General features: G+C 41.3%; 1 protein-coding gene across 4 annotated transcripts in view; it reads left to right on the top strand.

The window, feature by feature from the left end:
- The window catches only part of LOC126457729 (esterase E4-like), a 339,670-nt gene that overhangs the window by 304,931 nt on the left and 18,350 nt on the right, over positions 1 to 16,389 (top strand). For 2 of the 4 annotated variants that reach the window (XM_050094268.1, XM_050094267.1), the window contains exon 7: positions 10,016 to 10,185. The exons of the other annotated variants lie outside the window; for them this stretch is intronic. In XM_050094268.1, coding sequence (XP_049950225.1) covers positions 10,016 to 10,185 — 170 coding nt within the window. The remainder of the gene's footprint in view (positions 1 to 10,015; positions 10,186 to 16,389) is intronic. 4 annotated transcript variants of the gene reach the window in all.

Genomic DNA, 16,389 nt, shown 5'->3' with positions numbered 1-16,389 from the left:
AGAACAGAAATTTTTAAAATATGCTGTCACAGAATAATTCTGAAGGGTAGTTGGGTAGATCGAATAACTAGAAGATGAAATACTGAATTGCATTGAAGAAGATAAAAACTTAAAGTAATACATAACTAAAAGAAGGGATCGACTGATAGGACGCGTCCTGAAACACCAAAGCTTCGTGAGTTTGCTAACGGAGGGCTACAGGGATAAAAATTCTAGAGAGACACCAAGGCTCGAATACAGTAACCAAATTCAAATGGTGTACGTTGTTGTAATTACACAGAGATGAAGAGGCTTCCACAAGACAAGCTACTGTGGAGAACTGCATCGAACCAGCCTTTTAGCTGAAGACCACCACCACCAACAACAACAATAACAATAACAATAATATTAATAATTTAGGACGTTGAGAGCGTCACTATGAAATGATTAGATTAGCACAATAACTGGAACAGTGTACTTGTTACCTGTTCACATGCTAATGTTGTGTGCGTGTATTGTGAGCTGACTAATGGCACCATTGTGAAATAACCTTGAAATTGCGGAAGTTGTCATGTCATTACGGTCCAAGGAGAACGAGAAAACGCAGTCCAAGACTGTGCGTGATAGCAACCAGGCGTAGAACAAAAGAATAGCTCACAGCTCATACAGTATAAACCATGTCTGACCAGATTTGCGCCCACTGCTGCACTTTATCAAAACCTGCTGCCTATAGGTCGCCGAAGCATATCATTTATAATAACTCTGCATCGAACAAACACATTATCTCGACAATACAGAACAAGGGCAGCCACTGATGCTTACATAACTATTAATAACGACAAGATTACCTGAGTACTACAGTATTCACATTACCGGTTCTGGAAATTTACTGCCATAATCAGATGTGGTAATTAATTCACAAACAGATTCGTCGTAATACAAAAACCCTCGAGTTAAATACATTCTGAAAATAAGTGGTATAAAATACGTCAAAGACTTACATGATTCCTTTTTTTATTTATTGTTGCTTCATCACCCTCGTCCCATATGGGAGGGAAGTGGGTTGTCAGCGGTTACGGTTCGCCAATATTCTGCCAAACGATTTAAAAAATTTAAAACACAGTAAAATTTGACATAACATTAGAAAAAAATTTATAGGATAAAAGAAATTGGAATTAAAATAATGTCGCATGGTCTGTATATTGTGCTTGTGGAAGACAATGGGAAGTGAAACTTATCATGTAAGTATAGGAAGAGTGTCACTATTAGAGACATTTACGAACAACCGAGAGCAACAAATTGACATTAAAATGTTAAAGCTTCAGGAAAATGGACTGACTTTAGGGTAACACTGTTCTCTACTAGGCGAAGTGGTTCCTTCTGTATAAATCATTAATTTTTCAGATTAGAAGGTATTATAAAGACGCAAACAAAAGGATATGCCCCACAGGCAATAAAAGAGCGGAAGTGCAACTACTCTCATTTGGAATTGAAATTATTGTAAGTGCTGTTTATTTTTACCTCAAACGAAATCATATTGATTGGCTTTATTGGACTAAACGTAAATTAGTATGAGGCGTAAACGCCGTTGTTGATTGATGGTGCACTTGGGGACGCCCGCATCTCGTGGTCGTGCGGTAGCGTTCTCGCTTCCCACGCCCGGGTTCGATTCCCGCCGGGGTCAGGGATTTTCTCTGCCTCGTGATGGCTGGGTGTTGTGTGCTGTCCTTAGGTTAGTTAGGTTTAAGTAGTTCTAAGTCCTAGGGGACTTATGACCACAGCAGTTGAGCCCCATAGTGCTCAGAGCCATTTTTGAACTTGGGGACGAAGGGCCTGACAAGTAGATAATTTTCGTATAAAAGAAGTTATTTTGTAAAATGTTAGTCCGATTTCAAAGTAAGATGTTATTATTAACATAAATAATGATAGAACATTGGTGGCGCTCGTTCTTTGCGTCAACAAACCAGCTGTTTCCAAGTTAAACGCCCAGAAATTAATTTCCTCATTTAATTTAACAGAAGAGCTGACAGGTTTGAAATTTTACAATAAAACGAGCTTACATTGGAACATTCTAATTTTTATTGGCAATAATATATATCTAGTAAAATTTATATATGGCCTCATTGTCAGAAAAAGTAGAAGAATATACGGTGTTGCATATTGCTCAGATATAACAATGTGTCAAAGATGTTCATTTTTTACAAGACTTTGCTCTGACATCGGTACAACCAAAAGAAACAGTTTTTTTTTTTCTTTTCATTCATTAGAGTTGACATAAACTCGCAAACATTGTAGCTGAAATAATACTAGTAGCTGTTACATGGCTGTCCAAAAGCAGGAATATCATTTGACTTTTCAGTATAATGTCCTTTCAGGATTATTCAACCACGCACAAGAGTTCACTACCTACGTTTTTATCAAAACGTATGTTATATGGGTAATGCGAGAACTTAAGGTTGCCGCACAATTTCGTAGCGTTTTCCCGTAACTTTAATGAGCACAACAGATACACGTTACAGAGAATTTAGTCATCAACAATATATTCTCCTTGACTATTTACAACAGTCTGTCAACGCTGGGGTAACTTTTCCATTCCACGACTTTAGAAATCACGTGGTTTAGAAGTGAAGCACTCGTCGAACCGCGTTCGGAGTGGTTTTTTCGTCCGGAAAGAAGTTCCTTGAACGTTATTCGCCAGAAGAGCGGAAAAGGTGAAAATTTTGAGGGCAGAGTGTCAGGTGAATAAGGCGGGTGTGGAATGACTTCCCAACACTTTTATACAGATTTTTTGTCAGTCTAGCACCTAAGCGTTATCATGGAGTAGTATCACTTTTTACAGTATTCCTGGTCGTTGGTCGTGGACCGCGTCTGCAAGACATCTCAGTTATTGACAATAAATATAACGGTGGCTGCACCTCGGGAAAGCAATTCGTAGTAAATCACACCGTCGCTGTTCCACCAGACGCATAACAGTATCTTTTGTGGACAGGTCTTTGTGCGGGGGACTGCTGCTTTGTTTTGGCTCACATTCCTTTCTTTTCCTTATGTCAGCATAAAGGCATCATTTCTCGTCACCAGTAACAATGCAGGATAGGAATGGTCCATGTCATTCGAGCCAAGTGGTGAGGAGCAAGCAGAGATGTGGCCACCGGCTGATTTTTTGTGATTTTTGGCCTAGAGCAAGCCGAATCCATACTCCCGATTTTTGAGCCATCCCCACTGCGTGCAAATGTGGCACGATGGTAGAATAACATTTCACCACATTTGCTGGTTCTCGAGTACACTGACAAGGATCATTGTGGGTTATTGGTTTTAATCAATGTTCATAAAATCCCGCAGATATTCTTGAACGTGGAGAGTCGCTATAGTGAAAACGATCCTTCTTAAAACGAAGAAACCATCTTCATGCCGTGCTCTGTCCAGTGGCATTATACTCATTCAGGGCGCAAATGTTTCTGGCTGCCACCGCTGTTGTCACGCCTCTGTTGAACACACACAAGAATATGTCGGAAATTTTCCGATTTCTCCACTTGGCACTTCATTTTCTAGAGTCGTCAGTTGCACACTCGATTTCCAAATGACAAAATGATAATATGTAAACTCGAATAGTAACCGTATGCACCAACCTCTGTAAAGATTGGTTCAAATGGCTCTGAGCACTATGGGACTCAACATCTGAGGTCATCAGTCGCCTAGAACTTAGAACTACTGAAACCTAACTAACCTAAGGACATCACACACATCCATGCCCAAGGAAGGACTCGAACCTCTGACCGTAGCGGTCGAGCGGTTCCAGAATGAAGCACCTGGAACCGCTCGGCTTCAGCTGCCGGCCTGTGTAAAGAGTGTGTCTCTATTACACTGAAAACAATATAGTCAACTTAACGCTACTCTTTGCGTTGCGTAAGCACTCAGATATCGATAGTAACTATCTGAGGGCGAAACAAGGGAGCGCTATTCTAAGCATTGTTGCGAGACGAGATGCCTGCGATAGTGGAAGTAGTAGCGTCGGTCGAGAGATCGGAGACAGAAAATGTCACGTTGCCCTCACGTCGGTGATGGCAGATCTTACCACACTCAAGGCCTGATTACATTTATATAGACAAGAGTGATTTACATGGCTTAGCTACACTTGAAGATGGAATCCAAGTTAAATTTTGAAGCATATCGTAAAGAGCAATTTCAGGGTTACGCTCATGATTGTTAGTCCGGGTATATAATAATCCGATGTTTTTCTTGTCAGATAAGGCAGCCACCTTAGCCTCCAAATAATACAAATTATTTTCTGTGTCTAATTAACAAATATACTGCGGTTATTTTATGTTAACGTAACGTTGAAATTCAAATAATCTGTTAATCTGGCACTCGGCCATTATTGTTACCTATGTCATTATTATTATTATTCTTTCTTTTCTCAGACGTTATGTCTGCTCGAAAATGGAAAGTGACGTGGACCTTGATGAAGCGTGACTTCCTTTTAACTGTACGGTATATGTTATATTGCATTTAGGAACTTTTGGGTAATTGAACATGTATCATTAATTACGGATTTCTGTAGTTGTATATATAAGTTTGGATGTAGCTGTATTGCATTGATGCACTGGTGGATATTGTGTGGTATGACTCCCGTAGTTGATAGTATAATTGATATAATGTCAACTTTATCCTGATGCCACATGTCCTTGAGTTCCTCAAACAGTTGGATGTATTTTTCAATTTTTTCTCCTCTTTTCTTTTGTATATTTGTTGTATTGGGTATGGATATTTCGATTATTTGTGTTAATTTCTTCTTTTCATTGCTGAGTATGATGTCAGGTTTGTTATGTGGTGTTGTTTTATCTGTTATAATGGTTCTGTTCCAGTATAATTTGTATTCAACATTCTCCAGTACATTTTGTGGTGCATACTTGTAAGTGGGAACATGTTGTTTTATAAGTTTATGTTGTAAGGCAAGCTGTTGATGTATTATTTTTGCTACATTGTTGTGTCTTCTGGGGTATTCTGTATTTGCTAGTATTGTACACCCACTTGTGATGTGATCTACTGTTTCTATTTGTTGTTTGCAAAGTCTGCATTTATCTGTTGTGGCATTGGGATCTTTAATTATATGCTTACTGTAATATCTGGTGTTTATTGTTTGATCCTGTATGGCAATCATGAATCCTTCCGTCTCACTGTATATATTGCCTTTTCTTAGCCATGTGTTGGATGCGTCTTGATCGATGCGTGGCTGTGTTAGATGATACGGGTGCTTGGCATGTAGTGTTTTCTTTTTCCAACTTACGTTCTTCGTTTCTGTTGATGTTATGTGATCTAAAGGGTTGTAGAAGTGGTTATGAAATTGCAGTGGTGTAGTCGATGTATTTATATGAGTGATTGCTTTGTGTATTTTGCTAGTTTCTGCTCGTTCTATAAAGAATTTTCTTAAATTGTCTACCTGTCCATAATGTAGGTTTTTTATGTCAATAAATCCCCTTCCTCCTTCCTTTCTGCTTAATGTGAATCTTTCAGTTGCTGAATGTATGTGATGTATTCTATATTTGTGGCATTGTGATCGTGTAAGTGTATTGAGTGCTTCTAGGTCTGTATTACTCCATTTCACTACTCCAAATGAGTAGGTCAATATTGGTATAGCATAAGTATTTATAGCTTTTGTCTTGTTTCTTGCTGTCAATTCTGTTTTCAGTATTTTCGTTAGTCTTTGTCTATATTTTTCTTTTAGTTCTTCTTTAATATTTGTATTATCTATTCCGATTTTTTGTCTGTATCCTGGATATTTATAGGCATCTGTTTTTTCCATCGCTTCTATGCAGTTGCTGTGGTTATCCAATATGTAATCTTCTTGTTCAGTGTGTTTTCCCTTCACTATGCTATTTTTCTTACATTTGTCTGTTCTAAAGCCATGTTTATATCATTGCTGAATACTTCTGTTATCTTTAGTAATTGGTTGAGTTGTTGATTTGTTGCTGCCAGTAGTTTTAGATCATCCATGTATAGCAAATGTGTGATTTTGTGTGGGTATGTTCCAGTAATATTGTATCCATAATGTGTATTATTTAGCATGTTGGATAGTGGGTTCACAGCAAGGCAGAACCAGAAAGGACTTAATGAGTCTCCTTGGTATATTCCACGCTTAATCTGTATTGGCTGTGATGTGATATTATTTGAATTTGTTTGGATATTAAGTGTGGTTTTCCAATTTATCATTACTATGTTTAGGAGCTGTATCAGTTTAGGATCTACTTTGTATATTTACAATATTTGTAGTAACCATGAGTGGGGTACACTATCAAAAGCTTTTTGGTAATCATTGTATGCGTAGTGTAATGACCTTTGTTTAGTTTTAGCTTGATATGTCGCCTCTGCATCTATTATCAGTTGCTCTTTACATCCTCGTGCTCCTTCGCAACAGCCTTTTTGTTCTTCATTTATAATTTTGTTCTGTGTTGTATGTGTCATTAATTTCTGTTTAATGACTGAAGTTAATATTTTGTATATTGTTGGTAGGCATGTTATGGGGCGATATTTAGCTGGGTTTGCTGTGTCTGCTTGATCTTTAGGTTTCATATAAGTTATTCCATGTGTAAGTGTATCAGAGAATGTGTATGGGTCTGCAATGTGATTGTTAAATAATTAAGTGAGATGTGAATATGTTGAGGTGAACTTCTTTAGCCAGAAATTTGCTATTTTATCTTTTCCAGGGGCTTTCCAATTGAGTAGAATTAATTGCTTGGGTGACTTCATGTTGCAAAATTATCACTTCAGGCATTTGTGGTATCATCTTGTATGTATCTGTTTCTGCTTGTATCCACTGTGCATGCCTGTTATGTCATACCGGGTTTGGCCATATGTTGCTCCAGACGTGTTCCATGTCTGCTATGTTTGGTGGATTGTCTATTTTAATGTATGTGATCTATTGTCTGGTAAAATCTCTTTTGGTTTGTGTTGAATGTTTGGTTTTGTTTTCTTCTATTTTCACATTTTTGTATCTTCTAAGTCGTTTGGCCAATGCTTGTAATTTCTGCTTCTTTTCATCTAATTGCTCAATCGCTTCTTGTTGAGAAATTTTACCTAACCTTTTTCGTTTTTTTTGTGACATTTCATTTCCTATAAATTGTGTTAGCTGTCCGATGTCTTTTCTCAGTTTTTCTATTCTGATCTGTAGCCTGTGTTGCCATGCTGGTTTTGTGGGTTTCTTCTGTGTGTTGGTTGGTTCTGATCTCTGCCTAGTGTGTATATTTAGTGTAGTGAGTGCTCCTATATAAACCAGTAGTTGTAACTCTTCCATAGTTGTGTTTTCATTTATTTTGTTGTGTATGATTGTGTTGATAGTTTTTATTGTTGTTTCGACTTGTGGGTTATTTGGTGGTCTGTGCAAGAATGGTCTAATGTCTGTATTTGTGTCTTTGTATTCTATATATGTCAGCTGAAATTTTTCTTCTATATCTAACGTGTGTGTTACTTCGAGTTCTGTTTGTGCTTGTTCTGGTAGCTGTCTTAAGATTTCGTTTTCCTCTGATTGTTTAATTTATGCGTGTTGTTCTTCGTTTGTTTGCTCTGGGATGTTTGAGTCCATTACTGTATTTTCCTCTTCTTCTGGTTGCACATTACTTTGTTACAGTATTCGTTAAAATTGTTGTTTGATGTTTTCTAATTCTGACTTGGGTATCCTGTTATTTTTGATTATTACACGGATCTGATCAGCCAGCCATTGTTATGTTAAAAATTTTAATTCAGGGTATCTGGTAATAAATGTTTTGTATACTTGTGATCTGTATCCAGTTGTGTTGGTTCCTAAGTTTGTTGCTTGGTAATAACAGAACATGAGGTGTTGGTTAACTTCATCTGACCATCTCATCCTCTGTCTTTGTTTTCCTTCTAGGGTGGTTGCAGGAAGCATATCCATCATAACACCTCTATTTGGATTTAAATCATTTTCCATGTGGCTAGCAGTGTCGTTACCATTGTGGACGGGCATAGGGTTCAAACGTCATCCCCGACCATGATAGCGCTTGAATGAGATTTTCACTCTGCAGTGGAGTGTGCGCTGATATGAAACTTCATGGCAGATTAAAACTGTGTGCCGGTCCTGCACTCAGTTTTAATCTGCCAGGAAGTTTCGTGATAGCACTTGTCCTAGGCTTCATTAGTTCTGTCCTGAACCAACTAATCACACTAAAAGGGGGGTTAGCCCTATTAGTAGTTTGTTCTTTTCGTCGCCTTTTACGACTGGCAGAACATACCAGAGGCCTACTCTTTTCCTGGGCCTCCACGGGGTTTATTATTATTATTATTATTATTATTGGTTTCTGAAGTTACAAGTAAATTAATTAAATGCCTTCTCACAAGTTATTTAGTAGTTAAAAGGAACCAAGCAACTTCTTTTTATTAAATTCATTCGTAGTGACAATAAGTTTTTGCCGCTGCTGCTGCATGTTGCTTCGAATTGCTGTAAACCACATGGAAAAGGGCAGTCATCTGGAAAGGTGAGTGCAAACCTTAGGGCCAAAACAGACACACTGACACACCACAACACGTCATGTACCCTAATCGAGTACATTCCATTGCACAAGTCCGACTCTGTATCACCCGTAAATTCTTACTCAGATACGCAGTCAGATAGGTTATCCAAATATTAAAGATTCTCATGTAACGATCGGTTGAGGGCTTAAGGACAGTCGAACTGACACACAACACGCACACAGTGTTATGCAGCTAGGTTCCGTTTACTGATAGCTCAAGTTGCTTATCCAGTTTATTTTCACAGACGAACATAGACATATTTGTTGTAGCTACACTACATATTGGCTCCATATACGCTAGACCTAATAGTATTTGCGTCGGCGTTGTCTTTGCAATTACTTTCGCAATTATCAGCAGTGCGCGATAGACAAGGAGTGCCTACAAAAGCACTGCACTTTTCCAACTGGTTGTTAATGATTTTCCGTTGTTACACTTATTAGAGACAATGTTCTTAAAATGCACTTCATTGCTGTACCATTAATCGTTTATTGTTTATTTACATAAGAGTTTTCAATGTGGGCGTCTGTATCTTGATAGTTTTTCTGGCGCTTTCATAGAATTATCTTACACAAAGCTGTCTCTCTGCCTCAAGATCTTAGGATATGATGGCCATTGACATTTGTGTACTCTTTAGAGTACTTGTATTTAAAAAAGTTATCAAAAACGTAAAATATGTAATTTGTATATTTTATTAGTGTTTTGCTCTTGCTTTATTTAAAGTTAAATTTTCTCCAGTACATCTATTAACGCAGTGTACACATCAGTAGCATTACATGTGACGTACGCAGTATGTAGTTATGTGGAAAAGAGAGACTTGTCACAACATCCGCTGCAGGGCATGAATTACCGGTATCTCATGTGCCAGTTCTGTCGCCGTTTGTAACGGCTGGTAAACGGCGCCATGCTTGTATTGTATGGAAGTGGGGACCTAGAAACGACGGAGAGGCTTCGTCCCCGCTGTAGCCGACAATGGTACACAACCCCACAATAGGCTACAGCAGTCCACTCATGCCACCGCCGCCCCACTCTGAACCCATGGTTAATGTGCGGTCCGGGGTTCGGCACCCAGTGGACCGCCCCGACCCACTCCCCCCTCCCTCTCCCCACTCCCTCGCGCCCCTCCCCCTCCCCCTCGCCCCTCCCCCCTCCCCCTCGGGAATGTCTCACACCAGACAAGTAGAACCCTCAATGTTTGTGTGGTAGAGTAATTACGTTGTACACGTACGTGGAGAAACTCTTTCCGCAGCAATCGCAGACAGAGCGCAACTGAGGCGGAGTAAAGGGAACCAGCCCGCATTCGCCGAGGCAGGTGGAAAACCACCTTAAAAATCATCCACAGACTGCCCGGCACACCGGACCTCCACACTAATCCGCTGGGCGAATTCGTGCCGGGGACCGGCACGCCTTCCCGCCCGGAAAGCAGTGCGATAGACCGCACGGCTAACCGGGCGGGCTGACGCCATGCTTACTCATTTACAGTGACGATACGATCAAACATCTGAATTTCCGGCAGTGCTGGGCAAGAAGGACGCGTGGCGCGACCTGAACGCCAACTTCGATGCGCTGGTTCCGTCCACGGCAGCGGCGACACCAGACGAGAAGCGGGCGGCCGCGCAGGAAATCCGCCGCTTCTACTTGGGAGACCGGCCGCTAGGCGACGACACGTTCTTGCAGTATGCGCAGGTACGTGCAGAGGTGGCAACGCGGTTCTTAGACGGTTACCATGACGATCACGTTTATGTTGTAGTCTTGAATCCGAAGACTGGTTTGATGCAGCCGTCTAAGCTACTCTATGCTATGCAAGCCTCTTCTTCTCGGAATAACTGCGGCAACTTACATCCTTCTGAATTCGTTTATTCATCTTTCGGTCTCCATCTATGGCTTTTACCTCACATTTCCCTCCAATGCTAAATTTGTGATCACATGATTTCTCAGAACGTGTCCTATCAACCGATCCCTTCTCCTAGTCAGGTTGTGCCACAAATTTCTTTGCCTCAGTCCTGTTCAGTAACTTCTCATTACTTATGCCATCTGCCGATGTAATTTTCAGCATTCTCCTGTGGGACCACATTTCAAAAGCCTCTAGTATCTTGTTGGCTGAACTGCTCGTCGTCAATGTCTCACTTCCATTCGTGGCTACATTCCGTAAAATACTTTCATAAAATGCTTCCTAACACGTAAGTCTACATTTGATGTAACAAGTCTGTCTTCTTCAGATAAACTTTCCTTGACATTGTCAACCAGCAGTTTGTCTCCTCTTCACTTAGGCCATCATCAGTTATTTTGCTGCTCAAACAAACTCCCTCAGCATCAACTGATTTAATTCGACTACATTCCATATCCTGGTTTTCCTTTCATTGATGTTCATCTTATATTCTCCTTTCAAGACACTGTCCATACCGTTTTACTGATCTTCTAAGGCGTTTGCTGACACAATTACACTGCCATCGGTAAGCCACAAATTTTTTAGTTCTCCTACACAACAATTTTCTTTCTTTACTGATTGTTCAGTGTACAGATTGAATAACATCGGGATAAGCTACAGCCCTTTCTCACCTCCTTTTCAGACATTACCCCTCAACTATTATGATTCTTGCCTGGTTTTTCTATATGTTGTAAATAGCCTTCCGCTTCCTGTATTTTATCCCAGCTGCCTTCAGACTTCCAAAGCGAGAATTTCAGTCAACACTGTCGAAAGTTTTCTCTAAGTCTACAAATGTCATAAATGTCGGTCTGCCGTGACTTAGCCTGCCTTCTAAGAAGTCGTGGGGGCAGTATTGCTCCGGAATCCAAAATGATCTTCCCCAAAGTCGGCTTCTAACAGTTTTCCTATTCTTCTTTAAAGAATACGTCTCAGTATTCATACAAGGTCTCCAATGAAGGCGTCCTCGAATTCAAAATTAAATATATGGAATAATGAGTTTAATAGATTGGTGCAAAAAGCGTATATTGATGGTGAAAGCGGTAAGAATTTTGTGCAGAAGTCGTACAAAAGTTTCGAAATGGCTCGAAAAGTAGCTAACACATGGTAGCTTGAGCAGCTTGTAGGAATTTAACTAGTCCGCAGTAGGCAGTCATTGCAACCAAATAACAACCGTTTCGGAATATCCACCAGACACAGTATAGAGGTGACGCAAATGAACAACGAAATTTCCATCAAATACTACTGTGTTTCGACGGAAATGAATTCAGATGCCAAGCAGAGTGGCGATTGTAGCTCGTCCAGCACGGTGGGACGGTTTACGAACAAGTGTCTTTCGATGTGCACCACAAACAGCTGTCACAGGAAGTCAGGTCGCACGGATATGGAGGCCATTCCATTCTGTGCAATAATCCAGCGCAGTGACTCTATTCCTGTAGTATTCTTGAAGAAAACCAAGCACCAGTTCCTTGCGATGTGGGTTGGCCTCATCTTGCTTGAAGCACTCACTCTGTGCTCGATCGACACTCCCACGCTGTGTTCCAAAATGTAGCGTAACATTCATTAGTGATGCTTTCTCGCATGGGAGAAGGGGCAATAAAGTCTGTGCTACACGCAGCAGCCTAAATAGTAACAGTATACAGTAATTCAGCTTGACACGAATAAGGATTTTGAGAACCCACAATTGATTAATTTGTGTGTTCACACCGCCATTTCGGTGCAAGCACTTCGCCTGTGAATCAGATGCAGCCAGCATCAAATCTTTCATTATGAATCATTGTCAGAATGTGATTCGCAAAGTCAGCTGTCTGTCGCACGGGTCGTACAAGTGTGCTATAATAGCTTTGGATACTGAGTAGAAACATGTGTAGTCCCTGTCTCAGTATTTTCTGCGTGCTGGTTTTACTGGCTCTAAACACTATTGGGCTTAAGATCTGAGGTCATCAGTCCCCTAGACTTAGAACTACTTAAACCTAACTAAGCTAAGGACATCACGCACATCCCTGCCCGAGGCAGAATTCGAACCTGCGACCGTAGCAGCAGCGCGCTTCCGGACTGAAGCGCCTAGAACCGCTGGGCCACAGCGGCCGGCTTGTACGTGCTGGAACGCTTCGAACCAATATCTGCTGCAGTTCTTCGTTCTGGTCGTATTACTATTTCACTGAATAATCACAGAAACCTGGGCGACAGTTTCAGGACGAAACAATAGTTTTCCTTGGCCCAAAATTTCCCTCCACATCATCGACCGCGTAGCCTGTCCGTCGGATTCTGGCGAATAGCTTGCGAATATTCTTTTGGAACATTCAGACGTGTTTGAAAACTGGCCTTTTTGCTGTAGGACTGTGTTTTAACCTGTGGTACTCCAGTACCAGAAAAACACATTGTTCAGTGAAATACATGATTTCAAACTCTTCCTTCGGTTCGGTAACCTCCTTCAACGTTTCAGCGGTGGACGTGATTCTTCTGCACTGCACTTTGTATAGGCACGACGTATTGCATTTACAGCGCGATTTGTTAGCAGCTTTTCGAACAGTTTCGAAACTTCTGTATAAAATGCTCACAGCTTTCACAATAAACATACCGTTTGTTGCACTCGCCTATCGATCTTAGTTTTCAAGATGTCTAATTCTGAAATCAAAGACTCCTTCGCTAGACACCTGTACTTGGTCTGGCTTTTACGCAGCTCCCTCAACGAAGATTTAATGGAAAGGAAGGGGCGGATATCGTAAAACTTTTGTAACTCATAACCTTTAAGAAAATAAGTTTTTCAATTTAGGAAAATCTCTTCAGTTTCTTATCTTAGATATTCTGGCATGTTTACTACACAAATTACCTCCAGATTTTGTTTTTAAATCAGTTTGTACGTACAGAAAGCACACGTAAAAAATGTGACCTCGAACGCTCATAACCGCACGAAAATGTGCTTACACAATGCTAAAACAGTAGCATGAGCCATTCGCATGCAAAACTGCGCGTCTTACCACGAGAGATATTAGAATGATTAATTACTTAAGATCTAAGAGAGGAACCTTGGTAAAGCGAAGAGACAAAGTATTTAAATAATGGGTTGCAAATCACACATATTTTGCGGTCGTAAGTTGCTTAAAATAATCGCGCTCTCTGAAAAATAGACTTTGTCCGGCTATTCCGTCTTCAAAGTACACAATTATATTTGCTGCTAGTCGTGTAAGTGTGGTTCAAAAATGGTTCAAATGGCTCTGAGCACTATGGGACTCAACTGCTGAGGTCATTAGTCCCCTAGAACTTAGAACTAGTTAAATCTAACTAACCTAAGGACATCACAAACATCCATGCCCGAGGCAGGATTCGAACCTGCGACCGTAGCGGTCTTGCGGTTCCAGACTGCAGCGCCTTTAACCGCACGGCCACTTCGGCCGGCCTGTAAGTGTGGGACTTCAATGATGTGGTCAAAGCAAAGTGGAACAGTACAATATAGGCAGCTTACTAAACAGTTTTTCACATTCCTGATTCAAGCCGGCCAATATCAAACACCGCACCAGTTAAGTTTTCAGACAATGATATTTGAATGTCAGCGTCATAACATGCCTTTTACCAAACATACTGTTAGATAGGCTTGTTCTTATGAATATCTTTCCGTTCTGCTTTTGCTCTGACCACATCACTGAAATCCCACACCTGCACTTTGAAGACTGAATAGCTGTGTGACACTATTACGCCAGTAAAATAAGATGGTTGTTCAAATCGAGCAATTATTTTAGCAGAGGGAAATACAGCAATTTGTTTTACCAAAGTTCCTGTCTTAGACATTTAATGATTGACCATTCAAATGTTTTCCGTGGTAAGACGCGGTTTTGCATGCGGATCTCTTATAGCGCTGTTTTTGGGGTGAAGGGTTTATATTCTGAGCACTTTTCGTGCGGATGTGAGCGGTCAAGGTCACTTACTTCTGTTGTCAGTAACACTATAGGCTTTTTCTATCAATGAAATTTCTTTTAAATTTATTACATAAGGCTACGGCATACGAGTTAGCTTTAGGATAGTACAGTTGAAGTGGCAATGTTTTCGTTGAGGCGTGTTACTCTGTAACTACGTGAATGCTGTGTATACAACGTTACTGTTGTAAATAAGTAGAAACTCTTTAGCTTTGTGATATTGTAAACGCAGAACCCTATCGCTGTTTACTTTGTGTTTTTTAACAGATCAGAAGATAAATATCACTGCCCGAAACCGGTAATTCTGAGAATATGAAACGGCAATCAACAAACTGAAACTGCATTTTCTAATCATAGCCACTTCTATGCAGACAAATACTCAAGTATTGTAGAGCAGCTCTTCTCAAACTTTTCACGGCGAAACTTATGTAGAGGAGCATTTCTATCTAACCCCACTCGCAGAATCACTGACTGCAGAAACAGCACTAGTCCATGCCTGTTGCTTTTGAGAAAAATGGAAAAATGTTTATTTGCTGCCTTGTCAGTTCAATTACGCTTAGTAAGATACAGTTTCTGATGATATCGAGACACTATTTTCAGTGTCGTGATCGTAGAATTATTTTAACACTATGCCGTCCAGCGACACCACAGAGGTGTCGTGTGCATAGTATCGCTCAGTGGCCGGCGGCAGCACTTCAGTATCTTTTGCATTATCTTTTTTTTGTTTAGGTAGCAGTAAGTTACACACGCCAACAAATTTCTTGTTTTCGTAAGTACTTGTGCTCTTTCATCATGGCAGACGAAAGAGGCGACACGATTAATCACGATGGATGCGCGGACGACTTGGCCGATTGGGAAGAAGACATTGAATATCAAAACAAATGAAGGTGAAGCATAATCGTCGGAAGACAACTCGTCCAAGAACAACTCACCCCCTGCGGGTCCGGGGTTTAGAATAGGTCCGAGGTATTCCTGCCTGTCGTAAGAGGCGACTAAAAGGAGTCCATCCCCCTCACGGGGGTAGTTAGCGCCTGCGTCCGGAGACGGACGGTTTCACGACGTATAATCGTGGTCTCTTTGGTTTTTCACTTCTCGTTTCTTCCTTCCTTTTGTTGGTTCCTTTCCTTGCTCTTCTCCACTTCACTGTCTTCCTTACTCTTTCCCTTGACTTCTCCTTGCCTTCTCATTGCCTTTTTCTCCTTGCCTTCTCATTGCCTTTTTCTCCTTGCCTTCTCATTGCCTTTTTCTCCTTGCCTTCTCATTGCCTTTCTCTCCTTGCCTTCTCATTGCCTTTTTCTCCTTTCCTTCTCATTGCCTTTTTCTCCTTTCCTTCTCATTGCCTTCTTCTCCTTGCCTTCTCATTGCCTTCTTCTCCTTGCCTTCTCTGGTCTCCGCCTCGGCGTTTCAGACAGTCTGTCCTCTTTCTCCCTCTCTCTCTTCTTTTTCCTCTTCTTCCTTCCTCCCTGTGCGTGTCTGAAGGCCGACCCACGCGTTCGCACGCGTAGCCGGTGACGGGGTAACGCGTAAGTCCCCGCCCTGGGTAGACATGTAAGGCACGCGCGTACCCCCTGATAAAGGCCAGGCCCGGGGAGGGGTGATTGCCTGAGCTGATACCTTCTGACCATGCCGATTGGTCCCTCCGTCTGTTTCTCGGGAGGTGTGACCTGAGGTGTAAACATTCACCTAAGGCGGGAGTGCCCTCTGAGAGGGTCCCCACAAGGAAGGAGCGCGCCATCGGAGACGCTGGCAATCCTGGGGGATTCCTCCGCAATGGATTCTACTCCATCGCTTTCGACTTCGACCCAAAAACGGAAACGTGACCAGCCAACAGTGACAAAAGTACTACCGCCTGCCCCACAGTTCCTCGTAGTTTCTCGATCTGAGGACGGAAAGGATTTTTCCTCTGTCAACCCTTTCGTCATTCAGAAGGGCGTAGATGCCATAGCCGGATCTGTCAAATCTTGTACCAGGTTGCGTAACGGTACCTTATTACTAGAAACTGAGAGTGCCTTTCAGGCGCAAAAACTGCTTCGGGCCACACTCTTGTACACG

Source organism: Schistocerca serialis, chromosome 2 (genome assembly GCF_023864345.2).
Source record: "Schistocerca serialis cubense isolate TAMUIC-IGC-003099 chromosome 2, iqSchSeri2.2, whole genome shotgun sequence".
Classification (NCBI taxonomy): Eukaryota; Metazoa; Arthropoda; class Insecta; order Orthoptera; family Acrididae; genus Schistocerca; species Schistocerca serialis.
Note: the sequence above shows the minus strand (reverse complement) of the source record. Positions and strands in the feature narration are given on the sequence as shown.